Source organism: Ceratotherium simum, chromosome 40 (genome assembly GCF_057802395.1).
Source record: "Ceratotherium simum simum isolate JZ-2026a chromosome 40, ASM5780239v1, whole genome shotgun sequence".
Lineage (NCBI taxonomy): Eukaryota > Metazoa > Chordata > Mammalia > Perissodactyla > Rhinocerotidae > Ceratotherium > Ceratotherium simum.
The window spans coordinates 6,345,166-6,362,653 of record NC_141939.1 but is presented as its reverse complement, the minus strand read 5'-3'; the positions used below and the strand labels follow the sequence as shown (position 1 = coordinate 6,362,653).

Below are 17,488 nucleotides of genomic sequence, written 5' to 3'. Positions count from 1 at the left end.
GAGGCCCTAGGAAGTTAAATAACTTGCCTGAGGTAGGGTATTTGAACCCAGTCAGTCTTGCTTTGGAGTCTGTGCTATGTGGCCTAATTTGTGAGTGGTGGAATAAATATTTTGAGAATTGAGGTATTAATACTACTTGCACTCCATTTTTGCTAGAACTCCAGGCAAGGAGTTGGTGATTCGTTGGGGATATCAATTAATTCAACACATATTTACTCAGCGCCTGCTTTGTGCCAGACATGGACGTGAATAAAACAGACCAGGTTCCTGCCCTCAAAAAGCACATGTTCTTGGGGGAAATCTGACAGTAAACAAGTAAACAAACAAACAGGGTACTTCAGATTGTTATCAGTACTATAAAGAAAATTAACTGGTGTAGTAGATTGCAGGGATGGGGTCCTTTGTGTGTGTTACACAAAGCTTAGCATCATATAGATTTCATGGTGTTGGATACTGTCTCCCAAACATTTTTCTCTAATTAGCCCACATCTGCTGAATTAAAGAAGAGTGTTAAATACAAAAGTAAATTTATTATGCAAAACTTCAGGGCTATTGTTTATATTCTTGTGAACTTGTAATGTGGAAGTATGTTCTGCTGAAGAAATAGAGCTAGAGAGAAATACTATTTTTAAAATTTCAAAAAACAATCAAAATGAGGGCAGCCAGCAGCCACCATGCATGCCAGGCAGATTGGGCTGATGGAGTGGTTCCTGGCTGCTGTCCACAGTGCGCTGTTGGCAGTTCTGTTTTTGTTTGAAAGTTAGGGCAACATGTGTCAGCATATGTATTGTCTTTGTCCACCATTTTTTGTAGAGTCTAGGGCAGGAGCCTAAAGTCATATACATTACTTGAAGGGAGTTCTGATGTCATCATAGTTTATAGTGATAACAGTTTTTGTATTGAGCACTTTGTATGTGCCAGACTTATTTCTTCATTATAGCCTTATTTGTTTATTTGTAAAGAGGAGAAAGCTTAAAGGAGTTAAATACTTGTCCAAAGTCACACAATAAAGAATATTCAAGCCAAGATTAAACCCAGGTCAGTCTGACACCGTAGTGTATCTTAGCTTTTAACTAGATAGGTTTTCATGGTCCACTTCACACTGAAGAATATGTGAGAATTTTCAAAATTGAATTTCAAGGAGCCCTCTTGACTTCATCCAGTAGAAGGACAATAAACTCTCCAGGTTTTCCAGTGCCAAATTTCCACAGTAATTGGATTTTAAAGAGCAACTTAGTAGAAGGGAAAGTGTATGTATGCAAAGGTAATGTGTTCCTGACAGCCTGCTATTTTCTATTTAAATCATTTAATACAATTAGAATTGGTTAGGAAAGTTGTAGATTAACTTGTAAAAGATTCTTTACATTTCCCTTCTATTTACTGGATTTGGTGTTTGTCCATATTATTGCATTGTATCTATCCTTCACTTTGGTACTTCGGTTGTTATTTTATAAGGTCAGCCAAGTTCTTTAATCTTAGGAAAAGAAAGTAAGTTGTAGATTCCTGACTGGCTAACTGTTTTAATTTCCACTATTTTACATTAAATCATTGTGATCCTCCAATTTAGTTTTTGTGATCCGTAACCCCTGAAAACCTTCCCTTATGAATTTTGAATTAATTTTATTTAAAAGTTGTTTTCATTTCTCTTTCTTGTGCGCTATTCACTTTGGTCGCCGCTAGCCACGTGTGTTAAGCACTTGAAATGTGGCTTGTCTAAGTGGAGATGTGTTGTAAATGTACAATACACACTGGAGTCTGGAGACGTAGGAAACAAGGAATATGAGATATCCCAGTTTTTATATTGATTACATGTTGAAATGATAATATTTTGGATCCATTGGATTAAATAAATATATTATTAAAATTAATTTCACCTTTTTACTGTTCTTAATGAGGTTACTAGAAAATTTTAAATTATATACGTGGCTTGCATTTGTGGTTCACATTATTTTTCTTTTGGGCAGTGCCAGTATGTGCAATGAGTAACATCAAATGAATTCTACACTGTAAGAATTTACCAAGAATTAGTCAAACCTGGCATATCTGTATGTGCTTTGTTAGGTTTTCTTCTTCTAAAGACTAAAACTCACCTAATTAGATAGTTATCATAATAAAAGTGTTTATTTAAATACTTGGGCCTGTATTGCTTGGGCTTAAGGAAAAGCTGGTTGCTTGAATAACAAAGTAGATACATAAGTCTCCTGTGACACACCTCCCCCCACCCAGGGTGCAGCTGTTGCTAGGGGAGGTGTGATTTAGAGCTTTCATTAGGATAATAGGTGAAAGAAATAGAAAAGCTATTGAAAATAATTAGTTTAATGTGATACTGGTAATGCTGATCATAACATAACTTTAGTGAGTCAGACATTTCTTTTTATGGGAAAGCATAAACCACATTGATTTTTTGTTTAAAATGTTTTGATAGTTTTATTAAGAGAAAAATAATTTGAAACCAAATTGGAAAAACGGGTGTTTCTTGGTCTGTGACGTTTCTTTTTGTTATTGGTGAACTTTATTTTTTGTCTTGGTGCAAGTTCCTGTTAGGAAACTGCATAAGATTACTTTAACTTTCTCACGTTTTCTTAAATAAAAAGTAAAATTAAGCTTCATAGAAGTAACGTCTATTAATAAGCCCTACAGTAAGTCTGCTCATAAAGTGTGAGCAGTTTATCTATCTGGCTAAATATTGTATTACTCTAAAGGAGCTGTAGGATTAATTGGAGTCTCTGTAAACTGATCAATAAACAAGTTTATAATTGTTAATTTTTTATAACATGAGATACCCATATCAAAGTCATATATCTAAATGTGGTTGAAGTTTGAAAATATTTGCTCCGTTATTAGTATTTGATTCATTACTTGAGGTCTGTTTGCTCTTCTAGGCATCTCTTAGCAGTAGATATTTTTGTGTTGGTTGGCTGTCTCTAGCAGCCAGGGGAGGGGGGTGTGCTAAGACAAACAGCTTTATCATTTTGTGATTTACCTCCCAACTTAGTTTACCGACAACAAAGCCACAGAGAAAGTGAACCAGTGATATGTTCTTTAAATTGGCCTGTTTAAGGGATTATTCAGCTAGGGCTCTACTTTTTTATATATAAAACCCTTAATATATTTTAATATTAATTTTACAGATCCTTCTGCTGAAGAATTGAGAAAGCTAATGATGTTGCATGGAGGCCAATATCATGTGTATTATTCCAGATCCAAAACAACACACATTATTGCCACAAATCTTCCTAATGTGAAAATTAAAGAATTAAAGGGGGAAAAGGTAATTCGACCAGAATGGATTGTGGAAAGGTAAGTTTAATTTTTAATTAAATTAATAAGTTTTAAAAATCGAAATACTTCTCTCTATTATAAACACTTATCTAGCTTACATTGCCTGTTAACTTAAGGGTGAAAAGTAATTAATGTCCTAAACAACACTACTGTTTAACCTCACATTATAATTCAGGTAGCCTAGGATTTGACATCCTATTAAAAGTAGTACACTAGTGTTCTTGCAACCTCCTACCAGGAATTAGGGGAGATGACTCAAGCTGCAGGAAGCAGTGATGGGAGTGGGTTGACTAAACATGTTATTCGTTCAGCAAATATTTATGCCCCTATTATGGGCTGGGCAGTGTTCTGTGTACTTGGAAAATATCAATGAACAAAAAAAAGATCCCTCCCGTACCCCTTAGAACTTGCATTCTATTGGGGGAAACAGATACTAAATGGTACACTTAATATGTGAGTAAATTGTGAAAAGTTAATACATGCTAAGGGAAGAAAGAAGATCAGGGTAAGGTGGACCTGGAGTGCTGGGAGTGAGGACCAGGAGGAGGAGCAGTTTGCAGTAATATTAATATTTCCTTTTTAGTTTATATTACGGTTCTTCTGCTGTTGGTTTGGAATTGATATATTGTAAATCAATGGTGGCCATTCTGTCAACTTCCTAAGTTTAAATATGTCATCTGGAACCTTGGTGATAAGCCATAACTTAAGTGACTTATATTTTGAAATGGTATATAATATGTATGAGTGAGTGCTAGATTTATGAAAGAGTGAAAATATTAAAATCATGATTTTATGTATGAATAAATTGTAAGGAGTGTATGAGAGAATATTCGGGTAGTATAATGGAGTGCTAATGAAATAGACTTAGAAATGATTTTTTAGTCAATTGCCAAGCTTTTTTTTCAAATCCTAAATTTCACTAATTCTGACACCTTCTATTAATTCATTCATCAGAGTTAGTATTGCCCAGTTCCTTTGTATAGCAGATATAGCATCATAGATTCAGTGAGAGGCATCATATAGTTTTAGGAAAGGCTGTGCTTGGGCTCTGGAGACATACCTGGGGTCACATCCAAACTGGAGAATTCAGTGTCCCTCTAGTCTTGTGTACCTTTGGGAACAGTTATGCAGTAGTTCTGAACCTCGATTCCTCATTTGTAAAAGAAGGCTAGTATCTACCTATGGTTATCATGAGAACTAGAAGTAATTTGCGTAATGACCTAGCACAATGGCACATTGTAGAGCCATAATAAATTAGAAGTTAATGTCGTTATTTAATTTTTATTCTATAAACATTAGTAAGTATTAGAAAATAAATTCCAAAGGGTCAAAAGTGCATTTAAAAAAAAACTGCATTTGGCTTCCAGAAAGTCAAATATATCTTATAGATTAAGGGTTTTTTAAACCTTGGGATAATCGATTAAGTTGAAGACTTGTCCCTAGAACATCTCACTGATTCCTTGTGCTGTGTTAGCATGACCTACCCACTATTCATTCATTATATAGGATCAATGAATTCGGCTTTTAGCTGTATCTCTCCTTAAAAAGGAGTTGTGACGTTTTCAGTATAAGAAGTTAGTATCATTCCAGACTTCAGCTGTGTGTTGTCACTTACAGACAGTTCTATCATTGTGTTAGGGCTAGGATTTTGATTTGTGGACGTTAGTTAGGCTTTGGAGGGAATGGATACTAGGAAAGTGGGGGTGGAAAGGGCTCTTGCTCGGTGCGACTTGATTTGTTTAGAAAAGGGTGATTTTCATTGCAGCTGTTTTCTTTACACCTGCCCTTCCTTCTTGCCCTGCATGCAAATAGAGAGATAATACAATAGAAAAACCAGCTGAGGCAGTTATAAGTTTTAAAACTCACCTTAATGGATTTTATTTTAGTTTGAAGTCAGGTTTAATCATCTGTTTTTAAATAAATAAAGTAACTTTGGACATGATGATTATATGACCTATTTGCTTCATTTTATATATGAAAACACAGGCCCAATAAGGTTAATTGATTTTCCCAGGAAGAGCAGGATTCAGAATCCAGATTTTCTGACTCCTATTTGGATCTGTTCTTTGACATTTCTTTCTTTCTTTCTTTTTTTTTTTTTGTGAGGGAGATCAGCTCTGAGCTGACATCCATGCCAATCCTCCTCTTTTTTAGCTGAGGAATACTGGCCCTGAGCTAACATCTGTACCCATCTTCCCCCACTTTATTTGGGACGCTGCCACAGCATGGCCTGACAAGCAGTGCATCGGTGCGCTCCCGGGATCCGAACCCGGGCCAACAGCAGCGGAGCGCGTGCACTTAACTGCTATGCCACAGGGTCGGCCTCTCTTTGCCATTTCTTTAAGCTTGCTATAGATGAATTGGCCCATGTGGAAATGGATCAGTCCGGGCATTTATTTTAACATATAAGCATATATATAATAAATATATATATTTTTTAATATATAAATACTTTATGTGTTAAAATAAATACCCGGTGTCTACTATTTCATAGCATGGAATCCTCTTGGTTAAATCATAGTACTGTTTTCTTTCACACTCTAATCCTAATCATGTTAATCTCTTCTTCTCAGCAGTGTTTTAATGAGATTTTGTTACATTTAAAATTTTAAACATTATATTAGCTATTTAATGGATGATACATGATATTCTCTTCTATAATTAGTTTTCCTGTTTTAGTTTGAGCAGTTTTAAAAGCAGCTATCACTTCTAAGTGTGTGGGATGATTACTTTGCTTTGATTAGAATTCCCTGGTGTCTGCGTATGTGCCATTAAACCTGAGTTAATGTAGGCATGATTATAGGGCCATGACTTCTAAGAGACAGGGGAGTCCTTTAATGAGAAGCCTGTGTACATTAGTTTAAGGAATGAAATTATTTTACTGAAACCTTTAACTTGTAAATCGTACACTTGTATATAGTATATTACAAGTTATTGATTTTCCAGTTTTTGCCATAATCCTTTTCTTTTTTTTATTTTTATTTATTTATTTTTTTTGTGAGGGAGATCAGCCCTGAGCTAACATCCGTGCCAATCCTCCTCTTTTTGCTGAGGAAGACTGGCCCTGGGCTAACATCTGTGCTCATCTTCCTCCACTTTATATGAGATGCTGCCACAGCATGGCCTGACAAGCGGTGCATCAGTGTGCACCTGGGATCCAAACCCAGGCCGCCAGCAGCGGAGCACGTGCACTTAACCGCTGTGCCATGAGGCCGGCCCCCAGTTATTTCTTACGTGGTTGTTATTTTTTTTAAAAAGTTATATGGAGCACCCTTTGAGAAAATAAAAATGTCAAACGTCTTAGATTTATGAGACAATAATAAAAGTATTTTTAGTCTGTTATTTATTAATTTTTTTCCTAAATAATTAAAGAATGACTTCCTTAGTATATATTTTAGGTTTAAAGCCAGAGATGTATTTAGAAATATTTCCTGATACTTAAGGAGTCTTTTTTTTAAATTTGGATGGTAGCGTAAGTATGTTGGTTGGCTATTTTTTTGTTGTTGTTGTTGTTGCGAGGGAAGATTTGCCCGGAGTTAACATCTGTTGCCAATCTTCCTCTTTTTTTTTTTTTCATGTGAGCTGCTACCACAGCATGGCACTGACAGACGAGGGGTGTGGTTCCACACCTGGGAACTGAACCTGGGCTGCCAAAGCGGAGTGCACCAAACTTTAGCCACTAGGCCATCGGGGCTGGCCCTGGCTATTTATAAATTTAAATTGAAAATGATATTTTTAAAGATACAGTTAACCATGTATAACTCAATTCATTAGAAAGCAAAAATCGTTTTAAGACAACTTAAATTAGTTTTAGTTCTGAAGTACAAAAGGAAGAAATAGGTATTTGAGAATGTCACCTGGTTTTTATGTGGTGAACATTTGTATGTGGTGAACGTTTGTAAGAGGATATATATGATAGCTTCTGCCCTCTTAGAGTTGAGATCCTCAAGTAGCCTTGTGTCTGTCGCCCTTACACATAAAGATAGTATAAGTTATTTGTTTCTCTTGAAGTTGAGATTCTTTATTTTGTCCTATTTTTTTAATTTTACAATTTTTCACATTTAATAGAGCTAACATGAATTGTGGGAATTAAGAATCCTCATCTGGTTTACTTGTTCTGGAAAAACTTAATATTCGAGATGGGATTTGAGAAAGTCTTGATGATTCCATGTGAATTGTTTGAGGGGGGAATTGTGGTGAATTCTGAAGTCATGAGGATTAAAATAGTGACTAGTCCAACTCTGTGCTTGCACTGTTTCTCATCCTACTCTAGTGTTTTTTTTTCTCATGTAAGATTTTTGGCCACTAATTTTTGAATTTCAGACGTGTGTCTTTTCATGAGTGGAATGGCTTATTATTTAGTTTTTAAGTAAGATTATATTGTATTAGGGTCACTAAAACAGAGAGAAGGAATGAACTAGGAAAACAAGTGGCTTATTGTTGATGAAATACTCTCGTTGTTAAGAACATTGAATTTTTTGTGAAACTTATTTTCCCCAAGTATTGAACTCTTAAATTGGTGTTACTTTTCTGTTTCAGCATCAAAGCTGGACGGCTCCTGTCCTACATTCCATATCAGCTGTACAGCAAGCAGTCCAGTGTGCAGAAAGGTCTCAACTTTAATCCTGTGTGCCAACCTGAGGATCCTGTGCCAGGTCCAAGCAATATCGCCAGACAGCTCAACGACAGAGTGTAAGTTTGTCTAGATTGGGAACACTACAAAGCTGGTTTTTAACAGTGGGTGTGGCCCGTGCTCTCCCAAAGATAGAGATATAAAATCAGGTCATTCCTCATATTAAACATGTTGAAATATGTGTGTGGGTGTCTTGCCTAAAAATTATTTTTATCATGAAAGTTTCATGAATAAAGTGTAAACAAGGAAGCATTTCCAATGATTTTTAATCCCATGTTAAAGTAATGGATCTTAAGTTGTTACAAGTAAAAATGTCCATGGATATTTCTGAAAGTAATTATTTTTACACAAGCAATTTGCCGTAGAATGTTGCTTTCTCAAAACCTGAACTATACAGCCAGCTATGCTTTTGTTGTGTGCTATGCATAGAAAGACAGTTAATGAAAATGTTAACATTTCTAGGTTATTTTTGAAAAATACCAAGTTTATGACAGTTCTAAATATGTAAATATTTTATATCAATGAAAATGTAGTTGATGACCCTCAATGTTTTAGAGTTAGAGGTAAATCTAGACTTTATTCCGTGTGGCTGATTTTAAAAAAAATATATTGATTTAAGCTTTAATTGTGATATTCCTAGGTAACTTGGTTTCACAATTAATTGGTGTGTTGCCTTAACTTGTATGTTCAGGTGGTTCATTATCATTAGCTTTCTCGTTATTTATTAAATTGCTGGCTTTGGGAGTTGGATATATTTTTTCCAAAAGACCAGGCGTCTAATTAACCTGGGAGGATTTGATATCACTACCTTCTGTAGTTTTTGTTGTTGTCATTTGTTCTTTAACTTGTATCCACTTAGAATCGTAGTAGTTAAATGTTTTTCACGTTACCTAAAACTTGTAATTTTTTTAGTACTGCAAAGGTATATGACAAGTAATGTCAGAAAACCTTTTTGAATACACAATTTCATATTTTTTTCTTATCCACACTAATAAAAATAGAAAATAGACATGTGTTTTTTGAAATTCTTCTTTGTGTCAATTTTAGGAAGAATTTTATCTATCAGATTTTACTTCTTAATACATTTACACTATTGCCAAATAAATGTATATCTCCCAGTGGTATATTTCCAGCACAGCTGCTTTGTAAATATTCATTTGTCTAGGCTGAAAAACTATAGTACAGGAAGAATTTATATTAGTAATGTTTTCTTGCCAATGTATGTATGCGTTTCTGTTGCATACATTGCTAGTATACATGTAAAGAATCATATTTCTGACACAGAAATCTAGACGTAAGACTTTTTCTGACTTCACTTGTTGCTTTCTGTGACTTTATTTTTTGGTATGATCCATACACTTTATAAATTTCCTTGAAATTCTCTTTTGTGACTTTTTCCTCACTTGCTTTCTCTTTATCTCAAGAGTGAGACTTTTCTGACGTGTAACAGATTAGGTTTTCTTTCCTTCCTCTTTTAATCATTTCCAGTTGGTCTTCTTTTTCCCTTTCACTGGTGTGATCATCTGTGAGAACTGGACCTGCTCAGAGTTGGCTGTCATATTCCATGAGGTGGTCAGCCAGGGCCAACCCAGAAATGGGTGGTAATGTTTTGCATCTGACTCATGTGTGACTTTTCTGTGTATTCAGACTGTCATTACTAATATACTTCGTTGATTCCAGGATGAGAGACTTTCGGTTAAATCTGGTAATACTGTGGTAATCTCGCGTGTGCCTTCGTACTATGTATGGCACCCTCATCTGGAGGCTGAACTGTAGTTGGATTAATGTTGTGGACATTTCTAAGTAGAATGAATTACTGCTCCATAATTCAGGATTTTTGTTTTCGTTACTCAGGTGGTTCTTGTGAATGCAAATGAATTTGTCTTTATTACAGAGTGTTACCAAGCAGACATCTAGAGGAGCCAAGGTTGTGAATTTAGCATAACATTTGTCATAGGTCTTGCATTTATAAACCTGTCATCAGGAAACTTGGTCCGGTTGCCTTGGACCTCCCTTGTATCTGAATATGCTTTTCTTAGAAATGAAGTGCCATTTCCTTTGCAAATAGGGCAATTGTCGTCATTTTCCTAGGTATAAATTTTACTAAATTACCCATACACGTTGACCTGGTTCTTACTTTTTATCTACTTGTGCGACAGTTGGCCCTGTGAATGGATTAACGAATGTAGTCTGTTAGTCTTTTCCTGAGTGACACTAACTGGCCTCAGGATCGTAGCAGTATTGGATTTAATGTGTTGAAGAATGCCTTAGAGAAAACTAAAATTAGAACTGGGAATAAGAATTCAAATAAAGTTTTTTACCCGTTTTTATGAAAGTTATTCATATTAATTCAGCAAATGCTTATTGACTACCTAATAAATGCCAGACATTGTGCTACAAACTGGATATTTAGAGCTTACAGATTCCAATTAATTTTTAGTGGGAGAAGTAATTGAACATAGTTTTTTGGATTTTTTTTCAATCTCAAAAGGTTCCATTCTGTTTCTTCTTTTGGAGTGTCTGAAGTTAAAAAAAAAAAAAAAAACCCAAGACTGTTAATATTGTAGAATTTTCTAGTTACCTTGCTACTTTGGTTTAGCAAAGAATTACCTTTTTTTTTTTAATTTTTTATTTTTGGTGAGGAAGATTAGCCCTGAGCTAACATCTGTTGCCAATCCTCCTCTTTTTGTTGAGGAAGATTGGCCCTGGGCTAACATCCATGCCCATCTTCCTCTACTTTATATGCAGGATGTGTGCCACAGCATGGCTTGATAAGCAGTGCATGGGTCCGTGCCTGGGATCCGAACCCACGAACCCTGGGCTGTGGAGTGGAGCTTATGAACTTAACCACTGGGCTGGCCCCAAGTGGTTTTGTTGGAAGAGAAAGAATATAAAATTTGGGGGCTTAATTTTTCTGTTTTTAGGGGGGAATATCGAAGTGTGTATCACTAATACACTATTTAAGAAAAATTATCTTAGCCTGTAAGTCAGATATTATTAACTTAAGTAAAATTTTTTTCTTGTTTTAGAAATCACATAATTAAGAAGATTGAGACAGAAAATGAAGTCAAAGTCAATGGAGTGAACAGCTGGAATGAAGAAGATGCAAATAATGATTTTAGTTTTGTGGAGCTGGAGCACATCTTTCCAGAAAGGAAACAAAACGGAATTCCGCATCACAGAGACAGCTCTGCCATTTTTAATGGACACACTCATAGCTCTAATGGTGCCTTAAAGACACAGGATTGCTTGGTGCCCATGGGCAACAGTATTGCCAGCAGGCTTTCTCCAGACTCTGCCCAGGAGGAGAAGGCTGAGAAGAGCAGCATTGACTTCAGAGACTGCATTGTGCAGCAGTTGCAACAAAGCACTAAAAACACAGATGCTTTGCGGAATCCACACAGAACTAACTCCTCCTCGTTATCGTCTTTGCATGGTAACACTAAAATAAATGGTGCTCACCACTCCACTGTTCAGGGGCCTTCAAGCACAAAAAGCACTTCTTCAGTTCCTGCTGTTAGCAAAGCAGCACCTTCAGTGCCATCCAAACCCTCAGACTGCAATTTTATTTCAGACTTCTATTCTCATTCAAGACTGCATCACATATCCATGTGGAAGTGTGAATTGACTGAGTTTGTCAGTACCCTACAAAGACAAAGTAGTGGTGTCTTTCCAGGAAGGGAAAAGTTAAAAAAGATAAAAACAGGCAGGTCTGCACTTGTAACTGACACAGGTAGATACTAAAATTGTTTTCTTAAGAAACAGTCATGCTTGACCATTTTGTTCTTAAGCTGTCATTGGTATTGTGATCAATACTAAGCTCTCATAATACAGGTTTATATAAGTTACAGTAAGTATAACATTGTAGAAAGCTTCCTTTGCTTGAGGAAGATTAGCCCTGAGCTAACATCTGCCAGTCTTCCTCTACTTTATATGTGGGACACTGCCACAGTGTGGCTGATGAGTGGAGTAGGTCTGCGCCCGCGATCCAAACCTGTGAACCTGCGCCGCTGAAGTGGAGCGCGCGGAACTTGAATCACTCAGCCACGGGCCTGGGCCCTAGAAAGCTTTCTTATTTATTAAAATATGTTTTACAAAATTAGATTTAAGTGTGGCTAACACGAGAGTTTTTAGGGAATTTAGACAGTAACAAGGTTGGAATTCTGAGCATTCATTCTTCATGTAGACCTTATCAGTTGTTGAAGTTTTGAACTGTGTAAAATATAATATGTATTACATTCAGTGCTTAAATTCCTGTAAGAATGAATTGGTTTGGTAAGAGTAACTGTTAATTTCTAGAAGCTTGCATTGTAATGATTTTTAAATTAAATAACTTTGACATAATAGCTATTATAATTATAGTGGTAAACAGTTAGTAAGATTAAGTATTTTCACGTGTAAGTTGATTGGTTAATTGTATTTTGTTTTGTTTTTTGTTTTTTTTGTGTGAGGAAGATTAGCCCTGAGCTAACATCCATGCCAATCCTCCTTTTTTTTCCTTGAGGAAGACTGGCCCTGGGCTAACATCCATGCCCACTTCCTCTACTTTATATGGGATGCTGCCGCAGCATGGCTTGACAAGCGGTGTGTTGGTGCGTGCCCAGGATCCAAATCTGTGAACCCTGGGCCTTCTAAGTGGAACGCACGCATTTAACCGCTATGCCACCGGGCTGGCCCCTGTATTTTGTTTTTTTTAATACTTTCCTTGTCATCAGAAATGAGCAAACCCAACAATAATAAGTTATATTTCTGTGCCAGTCATTAGAAATTAGTATCTGTTTTGAGGTTTTGGTAGTTGCTTTTTGTACATTATACCGAGTTTTTTTAAGGAGAGGGATCTCAGAGATTATCTAATATTACTCTTTAATTTATACCTGTGGAAACTGAGGTACAGAGAGAAGCTCATGGTTCTGTCCTAGCAAGTGATAGAGCCTCTCCCTGTGGGTTTTTTCTATTATGTTTTGCTGTGTTTGATGTATTCCTAAATGCTTTTTGTTATTTATGAGATATTGCAGAATAATGTTATAGGTATTAGTTGGTATCTTCACAATTGATTTAAAATTGTTTGGAAACTAAATTTATATCTCTGAATTACTTTTAGAGCCAAAGAAACTGAAATTTGACTTCTCTTAAGGTGATAGAAGTGATCTGTAATAGATTCTTTTTTTTAGACTTCATTCTACTTCAAAGCATTTAAAAATATAATTTCTAAAATTAACTAGACTTGATTTTTTATGTTAAAAATTAGTTTGGGGTTTGAACATTCTCTTTTTCCTTCTAGGAAATATGTCAGTATTGAGTTCACCCAGACATCAGAGCTGTATAATGCATGTTGATATGGATTGCTTCTTTGTATCAGTGGGTATACGAAATAGACCAGATCTCAAAGGTCTGTATTCTCGTTTATGTTTCAAGAAAATTAATATATTGTTATATATTCTAAGGGATCACAAAATCTCCTTTAAGAAAATCAATTTCTGTTTCCAGATTTTCTGGACTCCATTATCAAGAAGGGTGTAGGGAAATTAGAAATTTTTTTCTTCCCTATGGAGATCAGGTCTTTAGGGAAGAAGACTCACCTTCAGCTGAAGGATCTGTCATCTAAGACTAATGTAGGCGGGGACCTGCATTGGGCATTTTCTATATTTTCATCCTATATGTATATATATATTTTTTGTGAGGAAGATCAGCCTTGAGCTAAGATCCATGCTAATCCTCCTATTTTTGCTGAGGAAGACAGGCTCTGAGCTAACATCTATTGCCAATCCTCCTCCTTTTTTTCCCCAAAGCCCCAGGAGATAGTGGTATGTCATAGTTGCACATCCTTCTAGTTGCTGTATGTGGGACGTGGCCTCAGCATGGCCGGACAAGCGGTGCGTCGGTGCACGCCCGGGATCCAAACCCGAGCCGCCAGTAGCAGAACGCACTCACTTAACCGCTAAGCCACGGGGCCGGCCCCTCATCCTATATTTTTATCTATATTTACCATTACTTTGTTAATCAACGGAAGTTTTGTGGTAGCATATGTCTGTGACTTGGGTCACTATGCTTTCTCTTGAATAAATAACTTGATTAACTGTCCTGATGCTAGTGAACATTCCAACTTTTTGGTTGTAGAATAATTTTTGTATTATTGAGTATTGCTAAAATATATTGTCATCTGTGCAGTCTTTTGTTTTAATGGAATTTCACATATTTGTGAGCTAGTCAGTACTTTTATTTTGGATTTTTCAGTAGTGCTCTCTGTCTGAAAGATTTAACTATTAACATTTTCTTCTGAGTCAGTTCTTTCCTTAAGGAAGGCACAGAAGCTGCTGGGTTGAATAGTAGGGCTTAATTTTTGTCATGAGTAGTTGCTGCTTCAGCTCTGAGAGGAGTGTTTAGAACGTTAAAGAGTTGATTTTGGCTGGAGTGACTTTCTGATGCATTGTTTATTTCTTTTGTCCTCACAACAAATGCATTCAGTAAATTATATGTGAATTATCCATGCTGTTGCTTTGCGCGGTTATCTTGTAAGTGATCTTGTAACTTATACAAGGAAATGATACATGAAAGATTTTATAACTAAACCAAAAACGGAGGGACTATATACTCATGTTTGATTATCTGGTAGGTCAGATTATGATTCCTCTGCATATATGTTTAATTTGTTTCTCTTGCCATAAAATTAAAATATTAGTGTAGATGTTACCCTGCTTTTCTGATACGAGAAGTATAAAAACATCTACATACATTTAGTTTTTCTTTCTCTCCCCACCCCTCCAATCTGAATATAGGATCTGAGTTGCCTCTTTTCTACTAAGAAACCAGTCAAAAACTGTGAAAGGCTAAGTATTAGTGTTGCTTTCAGGTTGAGTAAATGTATCAAAATTGTCATAAATAGTTTACCTTTTTGGGAGTGCTGAAACTTAGATGGCTTTTGCATGGTGATTGATCATCTTTAAAGATATGAGCTCCTTTATGAATTAACGCCTAAATGAAGCTAAAGAAAAAATGTCATATTGTAAAATCTTTTGAAAAATGGTCCGTTAACATTCCTATACTTAGATTTAAAAGTAATTTTATTCTTTTCCTCAAGGAAAACCCGTGGCTGTTACAAGTAACAGAGGCACAGGAAGGGCACCTTTACGTCCTGGCGCTAACCCGCAGTTGGAGTGGCAGTATTACCAGAATAAAGTCCTGAAAGGCAAAGCAGGTACAGATAATGAGCTCTTTTTGAAGTCACAGTGCTCCCGTTGAAGACTCCTGGATTTTGCTCTTGGTATTGTCATTATAGAAATGAAAGCAGAGTTGAAATAATTATAGCTTTTTCATCCAAGAGTTTTAAGGGTGTCAGTGACCTCTTAAAGCAAAATCTGAATGTAATACCAACTACTGGTTTATAGTTATGCTTTGTTGAATTAGATGATGGTTTTCCTGGGACAGAGAGTGAAGAATGTTTTAAAAGATGTGATTAGTTTGCTTTGTATGTATTTAGATTGGGGGTGAAAATCATGGACATCATTTTATGGAAGCCTCTAGACTTGAGAGTTAATTACTAATATTTTGGTCCCTGATCATGGTAAGGACGCTGAAGTTCGTGTTGCTAAAGATTTATATGAGGCAGTGGACTAAGAAACAGAAGGAATAAGAAAGTTTAAATTAAAGTTTAATTTACTGGAATAAGAAGATAAATACCAGCAATAATTCCCCATATCTTTGTTGAACCTATTTCTTATGAAAAACAACATTTTCTTGCCTCTCTGGCTTTTAGGTTTTGGCTGTTAATAAATAAAAATCATAAATTATACTAATCACAATACTATTAATATTTTCATATATATTTTTCCCCCCTGAGTAAATTACCTGAGAAATATTTGCTTAGAAATTAAATTCTTTGACATTGATCAGTTTCCTGATGGATGTCTGCAAAGCCAAAAAAATTTTTTTCATTAGTTTTTTGGAAAAATATTAATCAGAAAGTAGTCAGAAATTAGATATACAGTGGAATGGAAGGCATGCAGTTAAATTTCATCCCAGTTATTTCAGGTGCCTAATTTTCAGTTATAAAACTTTGGGCTTATTTTAGAAATGATCGCATTGAAGTAAAGGCAAAAGGAAAGCCAGTAGACATCTCTGAGGACTTTTTTTGGGATTACAGTCTTTTCGTTAGTTGTGATCATCTGTTTACAAAGTGTAAGTACAAAAGAAAATAATTGTGGGTGCATCTTTATGCTTCATATGTACGTGTGCATTTTCCAGATTTCCTAAAGTTTTTCTTGGTTTTTACATCTTTTAAGAGATTTTTGCGATTCTGGCATTTTGTGGGTCATGAGTAGATCTTGGGGTGGCTAATGCTGAGCTTGTTGAGATTTTAATTGTTTTGTGATATTTGACAGGATGAGTAGTTTCTTAAGTATTGGTAGTGTAGTTTTGTGGTAGGGTGGTTTTTCTTCTTATGTTTTCTGTGTGGATTATTAAAAAGATGAAATCTTAAGTTCTAGAAAACAAATAAGTAGCCTAAGAAAATGCACAATACTTGTCACATATTGGGCAAAAACAAGTAAAAACTTAAATGTTGAAAGAAGGAAAAAATACCATGTGCATACTGTTCAGTAACATCTCTCAGTTACTCAGTGTTCCAAGTTTCTCCAATGGGTAGAATCTTGTGTTTGCTGCACACATCCTAATTTCAGCAGTCCACATCTAGAATTTTGGCCTTGGCAAGCACACATTCCTTAGGAGTAGCAGAGAGCTAGTCCTCTTATGTCTTTTCTTCCATCACAAATGATCTGACCGTAAACAGTTTATTAACACAGAATACTGTTGTTAGTTACTTAATTGTCTTCATCAGTTTAGCTGCTGGATTTTCACAACATTGTGATGATCTTTTATAATTCACATCTCCTCCACCTTCTGGTGGTAAACCAGAAGAGGTAAATATTAGGAGAAATATTGAAATTTTCACTTGCCATTGAAAACTGTCAAAAATAGATTTTCCTGTCACTAGAGAAGGTGAATATGATAGTTTGTATTTCATATTCTTTCTTTGACTTGATGTCATTCACTTTTATGTCCTAAGCCTTTTGACCCATGAGGAGCTTACCAGAATATTTACTACATATAAAGTGAATAGATTGTCTTTTATTATAAAGTTTGGTTGCAGCTAAGCTTGTACTTAGGATTTGTTTTTTCAGTGCCTTTGTTCCTCTTTCCTTGTTATTCCCTGATCTTTTTTTCTCTGGGTCCTTGTTAGACATGACACCAAATTTAAAAATATTGAGGATCAATTTAGAAATTAGAATCTTCGGCTTCTACACACTAGCTTTTTAAAAAAATTCAGTTCTAATGTTTTGGCTCGTTATGTCTAGGCAAAGTATTAGAACACATATCATCTTTAGCCCTTTATAGAAACCTTGGTTTCTTATTCGTCATATTCAGAAACTCTTTGTCTAGTCAGACCAGCATAACCAGGGGCTCTCCATCCGCGACTTCCTTTGGAAGCTGCTTCCTGAGCAGGACTCAGCAGTGACGCTTCTCATTGATGATCTCATTATGTGGAATCCATTTATACTCAAGATTTCCTGGTTGGGG

General features: G+C 35.8%; 1 protein-coding gene across 4 annotated transcripts in view; it reads left to right on the top strand.

Moving 5' to 3' along the window:
* The window catches only part of REV1 (REV1 DNA directed polymerase), a 94,368-nt gene that overhangs the window by 44,535 nt on the left and 32,345 nt on the right, over nucleotides 1–17,488 (top strand). For 3 of the 4 annotated variants that reach the window (XM_087426213.1, XM_014791663.2, XM_004435852.3), the window contains 5 exons: nucleotides 3,132–3,300; nucleotides 7,822–7,974; nucleotides 10,945–11,648; nucleotides 13,197–13,304; nucleotides 14,994–15,110. In XM_087426213.1, coding sequence (XP_087282339.1) covers nucleotides 3,132–3,300; nucleotides 7,822–7,974; nucleotides 10,945–11,648; nucleotides 13,197–13,304; nucleotides 14,994–15,110 — 1,251 coding nt within the window. Of the gene's footprint in view, nucleotides 1–3,131; nucleotides 3,301–7,821; nucleotides 7,975–10,944; nucleotides 11,649–13,196; nucleotides 13,305–14,993; nucleotides 15,111–16,029; nucleotides 16,091–17,488 lie in introns of those variants that run through there. The other variant, XM_087426217.1, reaches the window with a different exon arrangement.